Source organism: Stegodyphus dumicola, chromosome 6 (genome assembly GCF_044657685.1).
Source record: "Stegodyphus dumicola isolate Sdum_Otavi_A_Nest chromosome 6, ASM4465768v1".
NCBI lineage: Eukaryota > Metazoa > Arthropoda > Arachnida > Araneae > Eresidae > Stegodyphus > Stegodyphus dumicola.
The window spans coordinates 69688455-69711320 of NC_140773.1; the positions used below are offsets into that span (position 1 = coordinate 69688455).

General features: G+C 33.3%; 1 protein-coding gene across 2 annotated transcripts in view; it reads left to right on the forward strand.

Annotated features, from left to right (window-relative positions):
• Window positions 1–22866, forward strand: part of Naxe (NAD(P)HX epimerase) — a 105290-nt gene that overhangs the window by 44863 nt on the left and 37561 nt on the right. Inside the window, exon 1 of one of the 2 annotated variants that reach the window (XM_085818492.1) lies at window positions 3783–3934. The exons of the other annotated variant lie outside the window; for it this stretch is intronic. Coding sequence (XP_085674618.1) covers window positions 3825–3934 — 110 coding nt within the window. The 5' untranslated portion in view covers window positions 3783–3824. Of the gene's footprint in view, window positions 1–3782; window positions 3935–22866 lie in introns of those variants that run through there. 2 annotated transcript variants of the gene reach the window in all.

Consider the following 22866-nt stretch of genomic DNA (forward strand, 5'->3'; position numbering starts at 1 on the left):
CATTACCTCCTTTACACGATTACCAAGTTTGATAACATTTGATCCAGCAGTTTTCTTTTTATGACCGTTTCAATGTGGAAATTTAATTTTAACAATTCTGTATATTGTTAAATTTTAATTTGAAGCTATGCGTTATACGATGTATACCATGCGTAAAATTTTCGCTTTTATGGAAAAATAAACAATCGAAGCAAATATACTTAGGATAATTTACTAAAACTGAAAAAATTTCCCCTCCCTCCGAAAATAAAATATTGAAACTTCGACCTTGAATTTATTGGGTTATCGAAATATTTAATTTGACTTCTCTTGTAAGTCCTACAATTCCTACAGTTCAAATCCTACAGTTCCGACAACAATTCCGTCAAAAATTCCGAATTACTTAAGCTGAAGTAAAAGATTTAGTAAATATTCACTGTATGTTAATAAAGTAATCAGAGTGTAATAAAAATAGATTATAGAATTTACGCTGATGCAACTTTTTGTCTGTCTGCACAGCATGTAATAGAAGAGAAGGCTTGTAGAGATCTGTTTTTGATATTCCTCTAAAAGTAGATGTCATTACTCCTTTTGTTTCTTCAATGTCAAAAAACGTTTCTTTGGGAGGCGACTTTAGTTTTTGGGAAAGAAAAAAAATCACAAGAAGACAAATTTGAAGAACGTGCAAGACGATTGAGTACACATACTTATTTTCGGAACACAAGCGGTTCTCTGACTGGTTATTGAGTAATGAAAACATGCATTGTCATGCAATACAAAACATTTGGAATACGTTTTCTGACTGAAAACATAAGATTAAAAGGCATCTGCTTAATTCAAAGCCATTTACAAGTCAACTACTCGGGCAATTGCAGAATCGTTTTGATCCTGAGCTTGTAAGACAAACCTAATATCACTGGATTTAAACACTTCTTTAATCTTCCGAGAATGTTCCTTCTTTAGCTCATAACCCAAAAGAATATTAAGTGAATACAATTATTGCAAAAGAAATTGAATTTTAATTTGCACTACGGCTTGGTAGTTTACTAACGAGTTAACAAAACTTAAATTCTGCTTTTTGCGTCTAAGAATACAACAATATTTTAAATACTTACAAATAAAATATTAAATTGGAGATTTAATTGGAGCCTCACCACTTGCCTAGCATTTGAAGATTGTTAAATGCTAATTGTTTGTTGCGAAGTATAACCCAGGCTGAATGGTTGGTTTTCGTAGTTTTCTAGGTTCTCTTTACAAAGGTTCTCTATGAAAGCATCTTAATCAAATAGCTCCCATGTTCTTTCTATGTTCAAATAACCAACTAACCTAGTTTAAGCGCGATTTCCAAGAAGTTACTAGCAAAACCCGAATACTCATTAAAAACCGCGTAGCTGGCCAATCGGGAGTAACATGAAAGATACGGCGCCAATAATTGAATTGCTGTTACGGTACGCTGTTTCTAAAGTTAGATGGGCATTCCTTAATTAAAATATAATTGATTTGTAACTTCTACTAGAGTTGACGGTAAGAATTGAAATGTAAATAAATAAAATCGTGTGCAATCTTGATTAATATAAAATTAAAAATATTTGCATAGAAAAATATTTGCATTCAGACAGAAAGTTTTTTGAAATATTTGGAATTACTTTATAAGAAGGATTTATTAATAACCGTAATAATTACTTATTATATTACTGATGATTAGGATTCAGTTCTTGACAATTACATTCTAAATTAGAATTTTAAGGATATAAAGAAAATACGCTATGCACAAAAATCGGTTTTAGGATAAAAAAATTAGCTGATTTTTTGGTTTTAAAACTTCTTAAATTCATTTAATAAACATCGTATCCTCGTTGTTAATTGAATCCAGAATGTTGGGTATCGTTTATATAATTATTCTTACTTGTCCACAGAATCTGCTGTCTTATCCAGCCATTAAGTAGCTGCAGATCATTTCTACATAACCATTGAACTTCCATTAATTCAGTCTCTAGAGGGTTGTACGTTTATATCATAATTTGACTTTTATTAAAATGATTATTCTAAATCTTATGTTTCTATAAAAATATACTGTGCTTTAAAAATATGGCTGATAGTATCAGCCGCTCTTTCAGCCACTTCATAAGCAATAGTTTGTTTAGAAATAAATTATGCAGTTAATGTCATAAAATATTTTCATAAAATTTAAATAAACATCAAACGAAAATTCTCAGTTTTAGACAATTCGATTTAAACGAAGTAAAGTAGCAGACGATAAAACGCCGAAGGTAAAAATTTACTCTTATTTTTTTTAAAAAAAGTAAGAAAGAGAGAAATTTAAGAAAATAGTTAAAAATTTGAATAATATCATCTATAATTTAAAAAAATAGCTTTTCATATAGTATTAATAAATATTTATTACGCATCATTGAGGGAAAAAATTTCATATAATTAATTCTCCGTAAAATGTTACTTGAAATTTAAGGTAAAAAATAGCTGTAGCAATTCATTGTAACAAAAATCCATACACCACATTTGGCGATATTATCGCCTAAAAAAAAGATGTCAAATTTGAAAACGCGAAAATATGTAAATTCGTGTATGTCTTAGAAAATTTTGAATAAAAAAGTGTAATTTTTTGCAGATATGCTTACAAATACACCTACTTTAAGATGATGGTAAATTTTTATAGGTTATAATTCAAAAGTTTTTTCGAAAAATTTATAAAAATTGCTTAAAAATAGAAATTTAAAAAATAAAACACAAAAAATGGATAAATTTTATTTGGAAGGAAACTAAATTTCGAAATGTGAAGAGAAAAATAATAAAATTTTAATAAAAAAAGAGATATTAATAAATACTTACAAAATTCAATTTACATTGAGGAGCTAAAATTTTGAGAGCTAATATTTTAAAAACTACTCATACGGTGCCCACCAGCGGCCGAGCGGTAAAGTCGCTGAACACTGGTAGTTCGGTCCGAGGTTCGAATCCCGCGAACGGGCTGGCTGCATGGGCGTTTTCGTGGTTTTCCCCATGTGTAACGTGTATACGAGCCAGTTTCCCTTAGAAAGTCCTCCGCGAAAGGCATCCCTTCCCTTAGGCAGATAGCCCTAGTGTGCTTTGCCATAATTGAATACACCACACCACTACTCATACGATTTTTACAAAACTTGGTATTCTGGCATAATTTGAGTCCTAGAATCGAAATATGGAAAAAAAATGGTATGTTATTTCAGAAAAAGTCCGATTTTGTGTCGAAATACCTATGTTAGAATAGTGCTATATATAAATCTAATATATATCCTAAGTCACGCTTTCGAGACATGAAAAACGCAGTTTTTGGTAATTAAGCAAATTTTTGTCAATTTATATTGCTTTGAAGGTTGCATATTTGAATTTTATAGATATATCTCTTTTTTAAAAAGTAATTTTCAGAATAGTTCCAAAACCTGACAGGGGAGAATAAATATTTTCCTACTGATACACTGTAGTTAAATTCAGAAATTTCGTAATGTCACTTTAATCTAATTTTCACATTCACGCACCCTTACAAAATCTGATTAATGCAGAATAACTACATGCGATACAGCTTGCATTCTTCGAAAGCATTTAATAGTAATATCTCGAAGTAAAATTTCCTAACCAAGATTTTCAGTAATTAATGATTTGGTTCGAAGCGATCTCATGAATCGAAATCCTTCTTTGAAAGGACAGTGCAAACTCCGCGTGCGTGCTTTCTGCTGTCCTTTTGTTTGTATCCGATTTTTTAAGTCGCTAAGCAACGTGGGGAGACAGGCCCGCCAGATCCCATTTCAGGGCTGTCCTGCCGACGATTAACAACGTGAAAATACTTTCTAACCATGACGTCCACACCTTCGCCTAAGAAAAGCTCAAGATTTTCCTTTCGGCGAAGGAGAGACCACGATGTAGGTGCGAAAGATAGTTTTGTACCAGATCTCAAGTTCATCAGGTACTGCACTTCATTTTTGTCTTCATATTTCGTATAAATTCAAAGATGACTAAATTTTTTCACCAGGCTTCAGTCTTTATGTATCCTGAACATTCGCTTCGTGCTTTCACGCGAAATAAACTTTCTTAACATTCCTATGCAATTAATCTTGTCCTGTCTGCACAGCTTATTGCAATCATGTTATTTTAAGTGTGTATATCGCTAAGATATAATTATAATTAAAAGTCACAGTTAGAAGGAAAACAAATTAAATTTATTTTAAAATTTTTATTTTAAAAAATTGCCATGCTGTGTATTTATTTTTTTATCAAAATTTGAAAGAGTTGGTTTTATTTTGAGATGAAAATCCTGTTCTGAGAAAAACAGGAAAGTGTTGCCACCCTTCAAGGCATAAGATCTTTCATTTATAATCCGAATTATAATTGTATGTATTGTTGTAATGAAATGAGCTGAATCATTTAAAAACAACAAGTAATTTTTAATAATAATTTTAAACATTTTAGTAACATTTTTGACATTTACACCATTAACTATAATTTCGGAAAGATGATTCTATCTCTAAGATTTCCCCAACATCAAATTATGCAGCTGTGCTGCAGAACGAATATTTCTACTTTTCTTGTCATGCAAGTCAAATTCAGTTTTATTGTCATCTGCATCGAAAATAAAGTATAAAATTAAACTCTGCGCCATTTCATCTACTTGCTTGTGATCATCTATATGGTTATGGCAAAGATTGCAGTTGTGAGAAAGTTTATTTTTTGGAAATAAGGATTTGTAAATACTAGAGATTTAGTCTTATTCATGGCAAAAGTGCATAATTTGCTTAAAACGATTGAAATATTCCTGTAATTTCCTGTCAGTTTGTATTTCATCAAAATTTACCTAATAGAATTCAGAAATCTGTACATTTTCTATTAAAATTACATATTATTCCGTACATATGAATGAAATATTTAGCATTTTCTCCTATTCCCACCCCCCCAAAAAAAGTGATAAGATAAAAATTAAATTATCATTTATAATTTTTAACGGATTTTGTGTATTTTGTGCATTAAAAAGTACCAGGCTGTTACAAAATTTTCAGGTATTAACCTGGAATTTGTAAGATTAAATTGCTAACCTAAATTGAAAACAGCCTTTCACTGCACTGTTAAGTATTAGCAATATAATAATATAAAGATTACATTCAGTTATTAAACAGTATGGAAAATATTATATATGAAATACTGTATTTCTGTACTTTTATGAATGAGTAAATCGTTTTAAAATTAATGTCTCATTATCACTGAAGGGATATTAATTTTAAATCTCTAGTTCTTTAAAAGTTAGTTTAAAGTGATCCCTAGTTCTTTTTTTTCTTCTTTAGAAGTTCATTTCAGAATGTTCGTTGAATATTTCAATGAATACTTCATTCAAAAGTATTAGCAGGTGCCTAGTACTATGTTATGAAATGCTAGGTGATTGGGGAAGGGAGATCGATAAAATCATAGCCCTTCTTCTGATAAGAGTGTTAATAATACCGTATTTATGCGAATCTAATGCGCCATCGAATCTAATGCGCATCCCCATTTTAAAACTTTAAATAATAAAAAAATTGTTTGTAGGCGAATGTAATGCGCATCAATGGTATGAGGAATTTATTGAATCTTATTTTATACAAATATGGATTTGTATATAAACTAGCAATCAATGGTATGATAATTTTATTTAAATTTAGATACCATATTTTATACAACAATCGATTTATACATAAAGTAGCACAACATAGAATTAACCTATTAGTGGGCTATTGTTATGTGAAACAATCATTGTTAAATACCACTACCGTATATACGGTACCTATCGTAAAATATGAACATGAAATAAATCGTAACATTTCTATAGCTAACAGTTTCTACAAACCGTGATTAATAGTAATCGTCTCTATTCACTAATGTGTTCATCACTGGAATCCTCGCAGCTCTCTTCGTCGGAAGCAGATTCATTTCTTCTTTCCTCATTGTCATCATCGTCATCCTCGGCGTTCCAGAGCACGTCATCTTCACTGCCATTCAATGAATTTGAAATGCAGCATTTCTTGAAAGATTTCGCAATCATTGGATCTTCGATGCTTTTCCAGGCAGCAGAAACCCAGTGTGCAACAATGTGCGGTGCAGCACGCTTAATTTTTTCTATCGGGGGTCAATTCACGGTTTGGCTCACAAAACCATTTTTCGTACTCCGCCTGAACGTACCCCTTAAAAGGTTTATTTATACTAACGTCCAGTCATTGTAACACAGACGTCATCCCTCCAGGAATGATTACAAGATCACTGCCTAGGCTGTGCGTCTTCTTTTTTACGTCGTCGGTGAGATAACCACGAAATGCGTCCAGACAAAGCATTGATGGTGGATTGAAGAGCCCACCGGGACGGCGTTCCCATACATTTCGGAGCCAATCAAGCATTATATATATATATCCACCCCTCTCTTCCCCTCATCCACCCCTTCTCTTGATTTCGAATCAGGACATCATCTGGGAACAGCTTTTCATACTTAAGGGTTATAAGGCTTGTTTTCCGTTTGAAGATTAAGAAAGGGGGAAGTTTGCACTCGTCTGCTGTTATTGCCAGCATCACTGTTACGCGTTGTTTTACACATCCCCAAGTTTTAATGATAACTTCCTTAGTCCCCTTCTCCGTAATGGTGTAGTTATGAGGCATATCAAACCAAATTGGCGTCTCGTCAGCGTTGCCAATTTTCCCCATTGAAAAATTCTTTTCCTTCCGAAGTGTGATGACATACCGCTAAAATGTTAGTTTTCCCTCAAAATCTGCAGGAAGCTTTTGGCATATTGTTGTGCGGCGTCTTAGAGATAAGCTCATCCGCTTCATAAACCGATCCACCTATCCACGGCTAGCCTTAAACTCTTGTTTCGGTATTCCAAGAACTTCAGCCTCCTCTTTTGCTTTATTTCTTATGGTGTCACTAGTCACAGGTTGTTCATTTTTCTTCCTTTCACGTACAAATTCCAAAACTTTTTCTTCAATTTTAGGTTGTCTTCCTTTGCGAGGGCCAGTGAATTTCTTTCTACTAGCTTTAGTTGCAAACAGTGCCAATTTCTGTTGCCGCAACAAGCGAACACTGCTCTCAGCTACGTTGAACTCTCCCCTGCCTTTCTATTGCCATTTTTTTCAGCATAAAGAATTACTTTACGTTTGAAAGTAGCGTCATATGACATTCTCCTCTGTTTGCCCTCCCTTTCGTGACTACGTACTCTGCAGTTTGTATCCTCTATGCAATAATGTGTCAACGATAAATGTAACGGTAAATATAGTCGAGAAATACAGTAATCCATTGTTACGATTTAAATTTGGTTGACGTCATCGGCGAACTTTGCACTCGAATCTAATGCGCCATCGAATCTAATGCGCACCCCAATTTTGAATATTACATTTGGCCAAAAACGATGCGCATTACATTCGCGTAAATATGGTATTTTCTTTTAGCAGAGCAGGTAATAAGGAGTGTTTAAATTCAGATTGCTTTCCTATTCCTATTATTGCTATTTAATTCCTGAAATGGCCTCGACTTGCAGGCGCCCTTGCGGCTTCTACTATTACATAGCTGTATCAAAACCACATGAATATTATTATGTCTTATTTCATTATGTGCTTAAAATTCATACATATACTTCAGAAGGTGTTTACATATTTTTAGAATGATTTCGATAAAGAATTTTTAAAAAAGCAAATGTTTAAAAATACAAATTTCTGCGTTTATTCTTTCAAAATGCGCATTATTAACACATTCCTAAGTACAAAACAAGCATATTTATTACTCAGAAAGTGAAAAATTGCCAATCATTGAAAGAATTCTACATGACCAAAACGAATACCTGAAAAGGGTATGTACTGTTTCTAAAGTAAAATAATAAACCAAGATTTACTATTTAAAAAGTATAATGTTCACCAGCTTTAGCCGAGGCATGTGGCTCAATCGATTTGGCATCTACACTCATGTCCATAAATTAAGGATAATGCAAAATCAGGCAAGGGAAGAATTAGAAGCAAAACAAATTTGACTTATTTGTGACTTATTTGTTATTAAACAAAAGGTAAAGAGCAAAAAAAGAGGCTATATGTTTGATATTATTAAAAAAATTAGCGATTTTTTCTCCCTGGAGCAAATTACCGGAAAAACAAATATTACATGGTTGGTATGATTGTTAATACATTGTATGTCTCCCAGATAATGCAATACAGTCCGTACAACGCCTAGGCATGCTGAGTATCAAATGATCAATCTGATCTTGGGGGATATTACACCACTCAAAACACAGTGCTCTCGGAAGTTCCGGTAGCCATGTAGGAGGAGGTTGACGGGCTGCAACTCGTCGGCCAAGTATGTCCCACACGTGCTCTACTGGATTCAAGTCCGGTGAGAATGCTGGCTAGTCCATACGGGTGATATCCTCCGATTGAAGGCATTCGCTTACGATGTTTCCACGGCGAGGACGGGCGTTGTCATCCATAAACATAAATTGTGCGCCCATGGGGCCCCGAAACAAACGTACATGTTGTTCCAGAATGACGTCCCGATAGATTTGTCTTGTCATGGTTCCAATTTGAACATGCAGGTCAGTTCTGTAACCCAGAATAATTCCACTCCAAACGAGCACTCCTGCACCACCGTAACGGTGTCGTTCAATGATGTTTTCTTGGTGGTAACGGGTACCTGGAGCTCTCCATATGAAAGTCCGGCGAGAATCAGACTGCAAGCTAAACCTGGACTCGTCGGAAAACATCACACAAGCCCACTGTTGCGGTGTCCACAATGCATGCTCTCTACTCCAGGCTAACCGCAGGCGACAGTGAGTTGCAGTAAGTGGAACGCATCTGACAGGTGTATGAGCATATAGACCAATCTGCCCTAAGCGTCTGTACACGGTCTGCCTTGAAATTGTCGTACCAGTGGCTGAAGAGAGCTGACGAGACAGGTCTGAGGCTGTGCTCCGCCTGTTTCTTTTGGCAGTAACTGCCAAATAACGGTCCTCATTCGGCGTTGTAACTCTGGGGCGACCTGTGCTGTAACGTCTACTCACATTACCATCATCTTGGAATCGTTGCCAAAGCCTGGAGACGACACTGTGGGCAATTCCAAGTTCGTCTGATACTTCCAGTTGGGTACGCCCACATTCCAAACGGCCGATAATTCTACCACGTAAAAAATCATCCAAATGCGTCCTTTTGTCATAACCAGTCGGTTATTGCACTGAAATGCTTATAAAGCGTCTGCGAATAATTTTACTTCTTTGCCTGTATTCCTTATATATCACTCTCTTACACTCTCGTCATTGTGACGCACCATCGGTGTCATCTGGTTACTTCCTGAAATTTGCATATGATTCTTGAAGATGTGTGTAGTGATTTTACAGGTGATATATTTATTTTAGAGTTCGATTTCCGCGTGACTCCGAATAATCCTTAATTTATGGATATGAGTGTAATTGATTAAGTCATTTGTTGAAAGCTAAGTTTCATCTCGGAAAGTTGTTCCTCGAGTTAACTGATTGGGGAAAACTAATTATTTTAAGTCAAATTCTGAAAAAGTTGACAATTTATTTTTAAAAACTTTCCTTTCTCGATTTCTCCTTATCGTGAGCTGTCTTGTATAACTTTTATTTTCAGAGAAATGCGAATGAATAAAAAATAAATTAGAATCAGTGCATTAGTCATTCTACTAATGAAGTATTTTTTACATTATTGAACTCGTGAAGATCATTACATGTTGCTTCGATATCTGTTTACTTCTACCAAACCAGTCAGCAATTAAAAACAGAGAAAAAAAATCAGAAGAAATTGCTTGGCTTTCCTGTCTAAAACATAGTATGTTCAGTTACATCATATAATGATTTCAAATCTGAATTTCTTGGAAAATTATTTTCCTAAATACGTTGAAACCTCGCTTCACGAATTTAATTCGTTTCTGAAGACCGTTCGTAAACTGAAAATATTTCCTACCTTGCTTTTAGTGTAAATTAGATTAATTCGTTCCTGGACTTACTTATTTTAACTGGATCTATTTATTGTGTAATTATTTAGATTTTATAAAGCGGATAGTTTTTAAGCTCAAAGGGGCATTTTGCCCAGAAGGGCTATTAATTTCGTTTTGGCATTTTGTGTCGATTCACTTTAAACGACAAATCACTTTTTAAATTGTTGCCACCAAATATTATCGCCCTGTATTGTATTTAAAGAAATTAAATAATGAAAAATCTGCATAAATGTATGTATGTTTCTCGAATTGTGATAAACTAATGGTACCTAGAACCATCAAATTTTGATTAATGTATGTTTCCACCCGAATATGGGCATCTGGAAGCCAAAATTTGGAATTTCTTTTATTATCTGTTTCATATTTTTCTTATCTTTATTTTTCCATAATGGGTGAGTTTATGAGGAAATTTACTAAAGCTCTCTATTAGAGTTAGCGGAGGAGTTTGATACAAATGTGTCTAAGGCAAATAAAGAGAAATTAGGCAGGCTATTAGGAAATTAGGCTTAATGCCGAGGACTATGAAGAGGACGCGTCGAGAATTTGGGCTGCAGCTGAGCAGAAGAAATAGCCGAACGGGAGAGAGCAGAACGTGAACGTGAACAGGAGAGAGCAGAACGGGAACGTAAACAAGAGAGAGCTGAACGAGAACGGGAGGGGTTTTTTGAATTGGAGAGGTTAAAACTGATGAATGTAGTTGAGACTAATGTCAGAAAAGTAGTTCAGTTATAATCAGAAGTTATAATCAGAAAAGTAGTGGTCATCAAAGAATTAAATCAGACGAGCATAGAAAAGTGGAGGCTTCTAAAAAAGAAAAAAAAGGTGGAGGATTCTAAAAAAGGCTTTCAATGAAGCATGTTTCGAGAAATAGCGGAAAACGTGTTACCAATGTGAAAAGGACGGGCATACCTGACCTAACTGTCCATCGCTGGATAAAAATAAGGCTAATTTGGTGAATAATTTAGGAACGGAGAGTTTAGGGAAGTGTTTTGAGCTGTATTTCATGAAAGTAATTAGAGAGAGAATACGAAAGATTCTGGAGTTGGAATAGATCTGTGCAATAGTACTTGGATTATTATTAGTGACTTATTAGATGAAACTGTATAAGTGAAACAGCCTTTGGACACAGAATGTAAATGTTTACCTTTGGCGAAAGTCACCATTTAAGGTAATTTTGGTGTGGTCACCATAAAGGCAGCGGTTACTCCGGTGGATTCAGATAAAGAGTACTATTTGTTAGGAAATAAAACTACACAGTTTGATAGAGGAAATTAGAGAACGACCCGTTCTCTTGAACGTTGTGGAAGCTCGTACGCGGTAAAAAAAAAAAAGTTTTGTAAGGTTACAGAAATCAAAAAGTTACACAAGAATTTCCTGTAATGGTAACAGGTTGAAAGCAAACTGTGGCGGGTACAGCAGATTTGCCTGTAGCATTACAGATAATGTTTCAGCGCGGAAGAATCACGTGACTAACTGAAAATTAGCCAATCAGGAGAAAAGTGTTTGAAAGCTAGTTGCAGAAAAAAACATGGCTGAATGCATGTTGGTTGTATAGCGCAGGTAAGTAAGAAAATGTTTATAATTACTGTTTGAAATATTTTTTTTTTGTTCATTTTATGCAGATTATTCTCATGCACTTTGCACTGTAACATGTAGTGAATAAGTATTTAAACGTTTAAGCTTAGCGATTAATTAATATCAGTGTTCGTAATGTCTAATGTTGAAAGAGTGCAAAATATTTATTCCAAATGCAGATCTAATAGTAGTATTTTGTCATTGTGCATCCGATAAATTACGCCTTAAACTGCCCGTATTATTATTTATAACTAATTATTCCAAAATTTAATCACTGTTTTGGTATTTAATTGAAACGGTAATGTGGTGGTTGAAAACAAAATTAATCATGTTAGCGTTCGTTTGCAATCATCTGACCAAAGAACGTTTGACATCTTTTTCCCGGCAGGCCTTGCGAGAAAAGTTTATGTAAACATTTAGAATTCTGAATGTAATGTATATATTTTTTGCTTACTAGGTTTAGTTTATTCTTTTTCTAGGAATACCTAATTAATTATACTTGGTTTATAATTCAGTCTAATATGTTTATGTACGAGTGTCTTTGTTTTACTAACTAGATGCAACTTAATTATTCCATATATTTTAATATACCAATATCAACAGAGGAAAGATGGAAATGACCTAAAATATTTTTCTAAAAATTCCTTAAACTAGTTATAAAAGAAAACTAAAATTTTGTACATTATTTCCAAAAATATCATTTCATTAATATTTTATAAATTACAATATTTATTATATTGTTTATATAACTACCATTGCATACTTATAAGTTTTTAAACATTTAATGTAGAATTTATGTTGATTTTATTTTGCCCAGTTTTAATACAGTTTTCAAGTATGATGGTCTTGTTACTAGGATAGCATGAATCTGCTAATACAAATTTAATACATTTCTTGACAAATGTTTCTCTTATTCATGTAATATAATATATAAATCATAAAATAGGTTTCCTTAAAATAAATTATGATTGTTTATTGGAATTTAAAACAATTCTGTATCTGTATGTTAGTATTAAAAATAAAATAATAATAAATTTTTAATGAAGCATTGATTTTAGCATTAACAATTGTAAATATATATATATATATCATACAACATTATATATATATATATATATACACATACACATGAATAAATGGAAATGCAAGCTACTTTTCCTTACAAAGTTGTCCATGAATATATACTTCCCTTTAGGCTGATAGCCTTTGCATGCTTTGCCATATTCTATCAATCCAAATGAAGCAAATATGCAGAAAATTTTACTTTCTTTGAAAGTTAATGCAGGAAATAAAATTCAGTGCATTTGTAAACTACATTAATTCTCTTATAGCTTGGCATTTAATTGTCCAATGATTTACTAGTCCAAACTAATGCAGAATTCAGATATCGTTCAAATAAAAGAAAATTAATAAGGTCTGATTTTTAGACGTATATATGAAGATTTATTATTTTTAGTCAACTAAATTAATTTAAAATTTAAGTAAGTATTCATGCCTTTCAGTAGCATTATTTTTGGAAATCTTAAATTAAATAATTGAATGCAATATTTCTTGTTAATAGAAGAAAAGCAATGTTATGAAAGATTAGCGAAGTGGATTTGCAAGTTCTAATTACGAAAGGTCCCATGCTCTAAGGAGTCATTTTTAAAAATACTTAATTAAAAAAAAGTATTTAACGTAAAACTTGCAACTTCACACATGTGGAATATTAATTCTATATATTTTATCTCATTTTATCGATTAATTTCATAGCATTTCATGTCACACTAGTAGAAATTATTTATTAAATTTTATGCAGTTTCTGATCTATGTTTTGATTTTGTTATTAATTATGTTAGGTTACATAAGATTTAAAATTATGTAAGGTACAAAAACCTTCTGCATTTATTAATGTATGCTGAAGTGAATGAAATAATGCCAGTGAAATTTTTTTAAATCAAAAACAAATTTCTGTGGAAAATTAAAGTTATAAATTCTAAATGCAAACAAAGGAGTGAATTTGAAAGTTATCAAATAAGCCAAAGTGTTTGCAGAAAAATTTTTATACTGTGCAGAATGGGAATATGATGTTTGGTTTTGTTAGTATTAATTATTACAACTGAAGTATTGCAACTTATACACGTAATTTAGCTTAAAATTTATTTGAACTTAATTTTCTAATTTATTTTGATCACGTATATTTCATGTGTCGTAAGTCTTTAAAATGTACTTAATTCTCATCCTATTTATTAACACAAATTTTTAAAGAAGAAAAAGTCACATTTGTTTTGCATAGTTGCTCACGAAGATACATGCCTCTATATATAGAGAGAAAGAGGAGTTATGTTTACTTGCAGACTTTTTTCCTCCTTTTTACTAATATTATAGTACGAAAATCAAGGGGAAAATTAAGCAATCAATTTAATTTTGAAGGATGTGATTACAGTAAGACCATAACCAATCAAAAATATATATGACTGAACTACTGGTAACTATCATAGTATTATTATATAAAAGAAACCTACATTCCAATAAGAATGCTTAGTAACATTAACATTTCAGTATCTGATAATAATAATTTTCATTCCTACTTCCCTATACCTTGAATTTCATTCTTATTATTGTCCACTGCTATTCCCTAGACCTCAAAGCATTTAATGCATCTGGAACTGCAATTTGTGTCGTCTTCTACAGCATGCAAGTTATCACCACTCAGTTTGTACTACCACAAGCAATGAACTTCAGAATTACCTTATTGCGTTGCATATTCCACCCCACCCAGCTTTAGAACCAGATTCTGAAAATTAAAAAAATAATTTGCATTATTTTCCCCTTTTAATGCATTTAGAAAATTAATATCCCAAGATTTTAAAATGGAGTTATCGACATAATGATTGTTTTCGTCATACTAACAAAGGCAAACTTTTGTACACTAAAGGCCTCGTTGAATCTTTCTCTTCTAACTGTTGAATATTATGCCAGACTAATACAAAAAATTATCTATGATAGTGAAAGCAAATACCAACTGCCATTCACTGTGCAATTTTGCCATATCAGCTGCATATTCACTTCTCTAATTATTTATGTATGATCTGAGGCCTCAGGAGTTGCAAGAACAACATTGAGAATGAGAGAAATTCAAATTATAAAGAAATGAGATAACTTATTAGATGTTGCAATTATGTGTATTCTTATTGAAATAGAGGTTTCTTTTAAAGAAATAATATTGTGATAGTAGTAGTTTATCCATGATTACTTTTCATTTGTTATATTCGTACTGTGACTGTGTCCTTTGGAAATTAAATTATTCGTTTAATTTTTCCCTCTTAATTTTCGGAAGATAAAATTAGTAAAAATAAGTGGGAATATGGCATCAAGAGCATTAGATATCCCCATTTTCTTGAAGCTGTTCACTATTATTGTTTCATCAATAATAGGCCATGCACCCAAAATCCACTAGCAAATCAGTTAGCAAGATGAAAACGACCACTACGCGGACGAAAAATTTAGGGTAACTTATTTTGTAAGCGCCTTAAGGAAGACAAACATTACCTAAATCATTAAAACAATTTCAGAATCCTGTTGCTAAAAGACACCCCGGGGGTCGACGTAGAGAATTCTGCGAAGCTACTGGCTAGGATCTGTACCTAGGCAGTCTCGGCCACGGGGGATAAAATTTATGAACTTGGTGGTTCTGAAGTCCCTGGGAAAGGTCACTTATTGGCCGGCGTCGGGGACTGGCATGTCCTGAGCGGTGTGGAACCGTAGCCGAAGGCTAGTTCCCCCTCGGTTTGCTGGGTAACGGCTGACTGTGACGGGCTCGCCCATGCGACTGGTAGGAGCAACTTGACGACCGGTGCTGCCTGGTGTCTTATCCAGGTGGTGCGCTGCTCCCTTGGAAGGGTAATAGTGGTGGTTGAACCTCCACGAAGTGCCCAAAGGGGGGAGTGGACCTGTAATGTGATTGAGTTCACGAGGCAGGGAAGCCTAAAATTTGTTGCTAAAAGAAAGCTAGGGGGAAATTGTTGTCCGAGACCCAGTGATTCATTTGGACCAATATGTAATACTATTGTTTTAGAAATTTAAGGTAATAAAAACAATATTTTTCGAATGCTAAAACAGTTCGAGAAATTTATTCAAGTTCTGAATATAAGTATACTTTATATTATATTTAATAACTATGGTGGCTTCATTTATGAAAAGATTTGCATATTGGCTGTTTTTGTACAATGAACTTTCTCTAAGCTAGCTATGCGTGATTCCTGAAGATTTTGATCTTCAATGATAGTGGGCATCTTAGAGAAGTTATGTTTACTAATTAGTTATTTTATGAGGAATGCTGGTTAAACTTAAAAAGTGATTGACTGAGGTAGCTTAGCTTGTCGTAATGAGACGGTTCACTGTAATCCAATTTTTTAAAGTATTTAAGCTGTTCCTAATTACTTAAGATATTATAAAGAAATATGATTAAAAGTGTTATATAAGCAAATGTTTAAAACAACTATTAAAATAATTTTTATAAGCTTTTTAAGAGCATGATTATGATTTTAAAAGAAATTATTTTTCTTTATTTGGGAGACATGGTTTACAAAGAGGGAAAAAACCATTCATTTTTTCCAAGCAGTCAAAACGAATTTTTATGAAATGTTATATTGTGTTATTTTTTAATTAATTCTTTTTTCATGTTTTATATAAAGTTTATGAATTAAGTAATAAATTATTTTTACTTCTATATTTTAATTAGCATATTATTTGCTTCATAATGTTTCACAATAAAATTATAAATTCAATAAACGTCTTAATTAACATGCTGTAATATATATAGAGAGAGAGCATAAAGTTTGCTTTCTGTTGTTTCATGTATATTTCACAATTTTGTATGCAAATCTAGAAATTTATAATAACTAGAAATACTTTTTAGTATCACTTTCTAAATGGTAAATATTAAGCTTAGGTTTATTACATATCATGTTTGTAAAAAATTATAGGTAAAATTGAAATGCATTAAATTTTAAGCTAAACTGAAGTATTAATTTTTGAAACAAATTTGTTAAAGGCATAATTGTATTAAGCATCAAGAATTTTAATGGAAGCAAGGCTTTAAAAATTAAGGTGAGTTGGTGAAGTTTTATGCTTATTCAAAAAGCATGATATTAGGGTTTTAATGAGACTTCTATCTGTTAATTCAAAGGAAATTATTTGAAGGTAAGGTAAAAACGTTATGCAGTTACCATCTATTATTTCAAACAATAGCAGACTGTTGACAAACACTGAGTGCAGATAAGAATAAAAAGATTAGTTGGACGTTGTAATTCAAGCGTATGAACACAATTTTGAAATCCTTGTAGTAACAAAATGAAGTTGAATTCTTTAATTTACTGAAAATGTCATTTTTTAGAAGGAGAGAATATAGTATACAGTCAAAAGTCGTTAATCCGGACTCGTCGGGACTTCGGCGATTCCGGATTATCGATTTTTCCGGATTATAGATCATCAGTTTAAATCTGGTAAGATGGCATGCAGAAATTACAAAATTAAAAATATGAAACCGTAATTTATGAAATAAAGAACAATTATGATCTAAAGGGTATCAAAATTTACACACACACACACACAAAAAAACAAAAAAAAAAAAAAAAAAAAAGCTTAATATTTATTTGTTTACTTTATTAAACATTTCTTTCAATGTAAGTTGCTAAGTTGCTTCGTTTCATGTGATAATACTTTCTCTTTAATTCTATTAAACAGACATAATTTCTTGTTTAGTTACAAAGTTCCGCTGTTCAAGTCCTATAATTGCTTTAAATCATATCAAAGACGGAGTACATCGAGATGAAATACGACATTTAGTAAGGAATTATAAGCCAAATAAAATAAAAACATCTGCCGTGAAGATAAGGATAGTGCTGACAGATCAACTTCCAATTCATTACGCGCCACGGCGTTTCCCTCCCTCCCCCCGCTGCAGAGCAGCGTGAAATTGATAAACAGATTTCGGATTTCGAAACATACTTTCGCTTTGTAAATCCTTTACATATTAGTAAATATTTGTATCAGAAATTCTATTTGACATAATCGAAAGTTCAAGCTAACTTTTATAAAATTGCTCTAACAGTCTGCAAAAAATAATAAGCCGGATCCAATTCGAAGATTAAGGAACAACGCAATCTGCAACATTAACTGAATTAGATAATTTTAGCTTAGCTTATACCGTCCGTTATACATCAAACGCGCATGCGCACACACATATTTGCAGCCGTAAAGGTCTTACGCGCACGCCTATGCGCGTGCGTCAAAGCGACGCATGTGCAGAAAGTTTGTAGCTTTGAGGTCCGGATTATAGATCATTTCGGATTATGGGTGTCCGAATTAACGACTTTTGACTGTATTTGAAACATGAAGAACAGCTGTTCTGAGTTCTTCATAGAAATATTTCACAAACCATCTTTTACTTTAATAATATGATCATATAAACATGCAACACGTTTACTCATATAAGTTAAATCTAAAGCAACATGTGTCTATTTTAGCTAAAATTATTAAAAAGAAAGTTCTAGAACATATCTTATTAATTGACACTAAAACATGCAAATAAAACATACTGTTTTTTTTTCTGCTATTTTACAGGGCAAATATAAATTCCAGATGCCTTCCATTATTTTATGTAAAGGATATACATGTGATTTAATGTAATGAGTAGCATATCAATTTGAACTTTTAAATTAATCAAAATGATAATATGAAAGGCCTTTCAATAATCAGACATAAGTTTCTCTTCATAAAACAAAAATACTCTGCAACCGAATAATGTTACTTTTTGAAAAAGAATGAGCCCACCAGCGGCCGAGCGGTAAAGTCGCTGAACACTGGTAGTTCGGTCCGAGGTTCGAATCCCGCGAACGGGCTGGCTGCATGGGCGTTTTCGTGGTTTTCCCCATGTGTAACGTGTATACGAGCCAGTTTCCCTTAGAAAGTCCTCCACGAAGGCATCCCTCCTCTTAGGCAGATAGCCCTCGAGGCTTTGCCATAATCACACACACATTTTGAACACTACATGCTGTTGATAGCACATCTTTTAAATTACTGCAGGTCAAATTGGCTAACTTAAAAAGCCAAACTATTATGCTTCACTTGCATATATCTGTATAATGATATCTGTATGTATATATATACACACATACAGATATCATTGTTTTACTCAAAACATATTGATTTCAATATGTTTTATTATAATAAGCATCATTTTAGACAAAAAATCTATTACTTTTATAGATATATCCTTTAGTGTTTCATCTATGAAAAATAAATTCATCTATGAAAATATATGAAAAATATAATTCTAATATTAAAAGGAAATAATCTGAAACCTATAGATATAACAGATACAACTATTGGAATTTTACGTAAGAGAAGTATCTTCTACTCACATAATAATACAAGCAAATAAACTGTAACGGTTACAGATATATCTGTTGAGATTTTACATGAGAAAAACATGTTCTTTTTACATAATTATTTGCTGTAATATTACACGCAAATAATCTGTAACCATTACAGATATATCGTTTGGGATTTTAAATGAGAAACATATGTTCTACTTACATAACTATATGCTGTGATATTATAAGAAAAAGATCTGTAACCATTACAGGCAAAATTCGTGTAAAGTTACAAAGAATACACCTCTTACTGTTACTCAAATAACCCATGGCATCCCAGTTTCCATGAGTTTTTTAGTAACCTTACAGATTTTTTTTACAGTGTATGAATGAATTGGTTAGAACTCTAAGTAGTTGACACCAGAAGTGATATTGGTCAGTGTCAAGAGGGGACGCTGTCGGCAAGTTCATTTCAACCCTGTATTATAAACCGGGGTTTGTGTACGGTTTCGGACACTGCACCACAATGCGCAATATTTTAAAATCGATAATATAACTTCTGTTATATCAGAAGTTTAGCCCCAGTTCTCTTTGATACTGACATAATTTTCCAACTAACTACAAGTATCTTACACTTGTAAATAACTATATATATTAAATCCAGTAACCGCAGGAATTACCATAAACCCTTATTAAATATAGAAAAGGTAAAGAAAATTATTAAACTAAACAACTTTGATACGAGTATAATATGACAAGATAAAATAAAGTCATGCAAAGAAAAATTTGTCTTGACGGCGAAAGGTTCTAGACCCTACGCGGTATTGTTATATTGCTTGCCGTGAGAGGATTTAAAGTTCAAACAAAAAAAAAAAAAAAAAAAAAAAAAAAAAAAAAAAAATTAAAACTTATCTGCTCTTGGGACATCTTGACCAATGTTATATCTTAAATTCATATATATTAAATGTTAAATATGAAACTACTTGCCGTGAAAAGGTTTCTACTTCCTCTTAGGGAGGAAAACTAAACTCTTAAGAATTTGCCAACTAACAAAATTTTAGTGATCGTATAGTGAAACGTGTACAGCATTTTTGCGTTGTGAAAAAAATGCATCCCGGGACCGCGCCGTGAGAGGATCGAAAACATAAGAAAAACATATACAAGAAATATAGGAAAAAACATATTAAATATATAAAGAAAACATACTGTAAGAGGTTCCAGATTAAATATCAGTTTATTCAATTACATCACAATAAGAAAAATCTTAACCTCATCTGAGAGTCTTTTCATTTAAATTCATAAAAAAAAACTTAAGGTTTGTCTGGTAAGTTAAAAGAAAGGAAAGGGAAACAATTTAAGTCCTGAGAGTTAAATTTTAGATTCGACGTTGTTTTTACTGCTAAGGACGTTTTTGAAAAACTTGCCTAAAGTTCAAACACACCAAAGAAAATAAATCTTATCTTGAGGGGACATTTCGAAGTGGAGGACTCGTATCTTATCAAGCGTTGATGTCGGCCGGGCTCATCTTGACACTGGTTCTAAAAATGTAGGCGCCAATTCCCACTGTAGAACAGAAACAGGAGCACTGCTGCCCAGGACGGCTATCCGCTTGGTCCTGAAAGTCCTATGTCAACACGCAGGTAACTCGTTCAAATTTCGCCTCTTTACCAGCACGCCGCAAGGAAGAGGGTTTTCAGCTTTAGGTCAGAAACGTTTTTTTCTAGGCAATTACGGCTCGCCTGTTCTTACTCATCCCAAGAGCAAGCTTCACGAGTAACGTCCCAAGTAAGTTCCACCCGCCAGTCAGTAAGAGAGAGAATCCAACTCGAATTTTCCTTCAAGCCAGTTTTCAAGAGCAACGTCCACAAGTCCAGCAAGCCCGAAAGTCAGCGAGTCCAAGAGTAAGTGAGTCTCGCCTCTTAACCAAACGCGGCCGGGGAGCATATTTGCCGCTCCCCGCCGGAAAACATCTCGCTTCGTAATTACATTTTGTCCAGCAAGCCCGAAAATCAGCGAGTCAGTCAGAGAGTGAGCCCAAAAAGTCAGTGTGTCAAAAAGTGAATCCAACTCGAATTTCCTTCGTCTCCTTCACAAACGCGGGCTCCCACTATGGCTTCACTTATCGCCCCCTTAATTTTGGCAAAATTTGCGCTTTCAACTCCAGAATGCGGAAATAAGGGTGATCGCGCATGCGCGCCCTTCTTCACTTAGCCAACAACCGGACCCTCAATCGCCAAAAACCTGAATGAATTACATTGAAAGACAAGTAGCAACCTTTGACCTTTCTGTCACGTACTTTCCTCTCTTAAGGTCAACTAACAATGAAAATTCTTTCTCGAACATTCTAAAGGACAAAGCGCGCGAAATCATGACTTGGCAAAAATTGCCTCCCTTTCCCTGCTTCTTTCACAATGAATAAAAGTTTGTACAAGATTTGCAAATAGAGGAAAATAAATAATACTCTTTTAAACTAAATAATATTCCCAGAAGCATCTGTTTTTCCCCAAAATTAAAGCCTTAAAATAAATAATTCATAATCAAATAAAAATTAAGATTCCCATAAATCATAAAATCATTCACCTAATTTTTATAACGCTATCAGATAATTTCTCTACATAACATTCCTTTCCCCTAAGGAATTAAATTTTGGTTTACCAAAATTTAGCAGACAGACACTTCTTGAAATACCATGACTCATACTGTGCAATAAGGCTAAAGGATAACATAATGTAACAATATTTCACCCGACTCCTTGGTACAGTGACGTTACTGACACATTAAATTTAAAGTCCAAAATGTGCAAGTAAAACAACAAGATTAATCAAAGCAATTACTAATTAAAATACTCAAGGAAGATCATCAAAATAATTAATCAAAAACATCAATTAAATCACTTAATTAATTAAACCTAGAAATACTCAGAACACATACAAAAATAAAAATAAGGCGTTAATCACAAACAAAATAAGTCTAAGATCAGTCAATAATTTTATGACAAAAAGAATTTCTCCCTTTTTTTTTTTTTTTTTTTCCAGTTCATTACATCACACTAGTGTTGCAGTCTCTGTGTGGCCACATTCCTGAACGTTTATTTATCTATGCATTCTTTTTCAGTCCATTAATGTAAACAATTTCACCTGAGGTCGAGCACATTCTACTATTGTGACAATTTCTGCTGAGCACAATCATGGAGTACATTAAATGAGTACGGAGTTGTCAATGCAAGCGAGGGAAAACCCTGTAGTTAGAAATCATTGTGTTAACAACTCCCCCCTGCAGCCTTCAACGCGAGAAAATGAAAGCAACCAACCCCGGAATGTGAACTCAGCACCACAATACTCCTTAGTAGAGGAACTTGACCCTAAAAGAAACCAGATTTCACCCTCCTACGTCTCACCTTCGACCAAGGAAGAACAATCACTCTTTCAAAGTTGAAGAAGACTTTATCTTTCAATTTTTCCTTACGATAGATAAGCCACTGAATGTGTTCGGATACACACACCCGAAGCAAGAAATAATCTAATCCAAGTGTTCACACCAAAAAAAATGAAATAAATAAAAATAAGATAATTAACGCGCCGCAGATACATAAAATGCCTTCCTGAGAAAATAAACACACTAATAATTAAAACAATTCCAGATAAAATATGTCACATGAACGTATTCAAATAAGGAGTAAAGACCCCTAAGTACTACGAAATGGAATAACTTCCAGGAATGAATCCCAAACAATCACGTCTAAGAACAGAAGCGGCCTGATGAGGGCCAAGCATTAGAAAAGAAAAGAACGTTACAACACAAGGAACCTCGGAACCAGCCGAAAATACCCCACACAAAAAAAAATCAGAAAGAAAGAAAACGTGATTGTCCAAAAATTCAATCCAACCAAAATCAATTCCGAAAATTAACATAACGAATACGCTGTGCAAATACCAATTAGAATTTTATCCAAAACACACG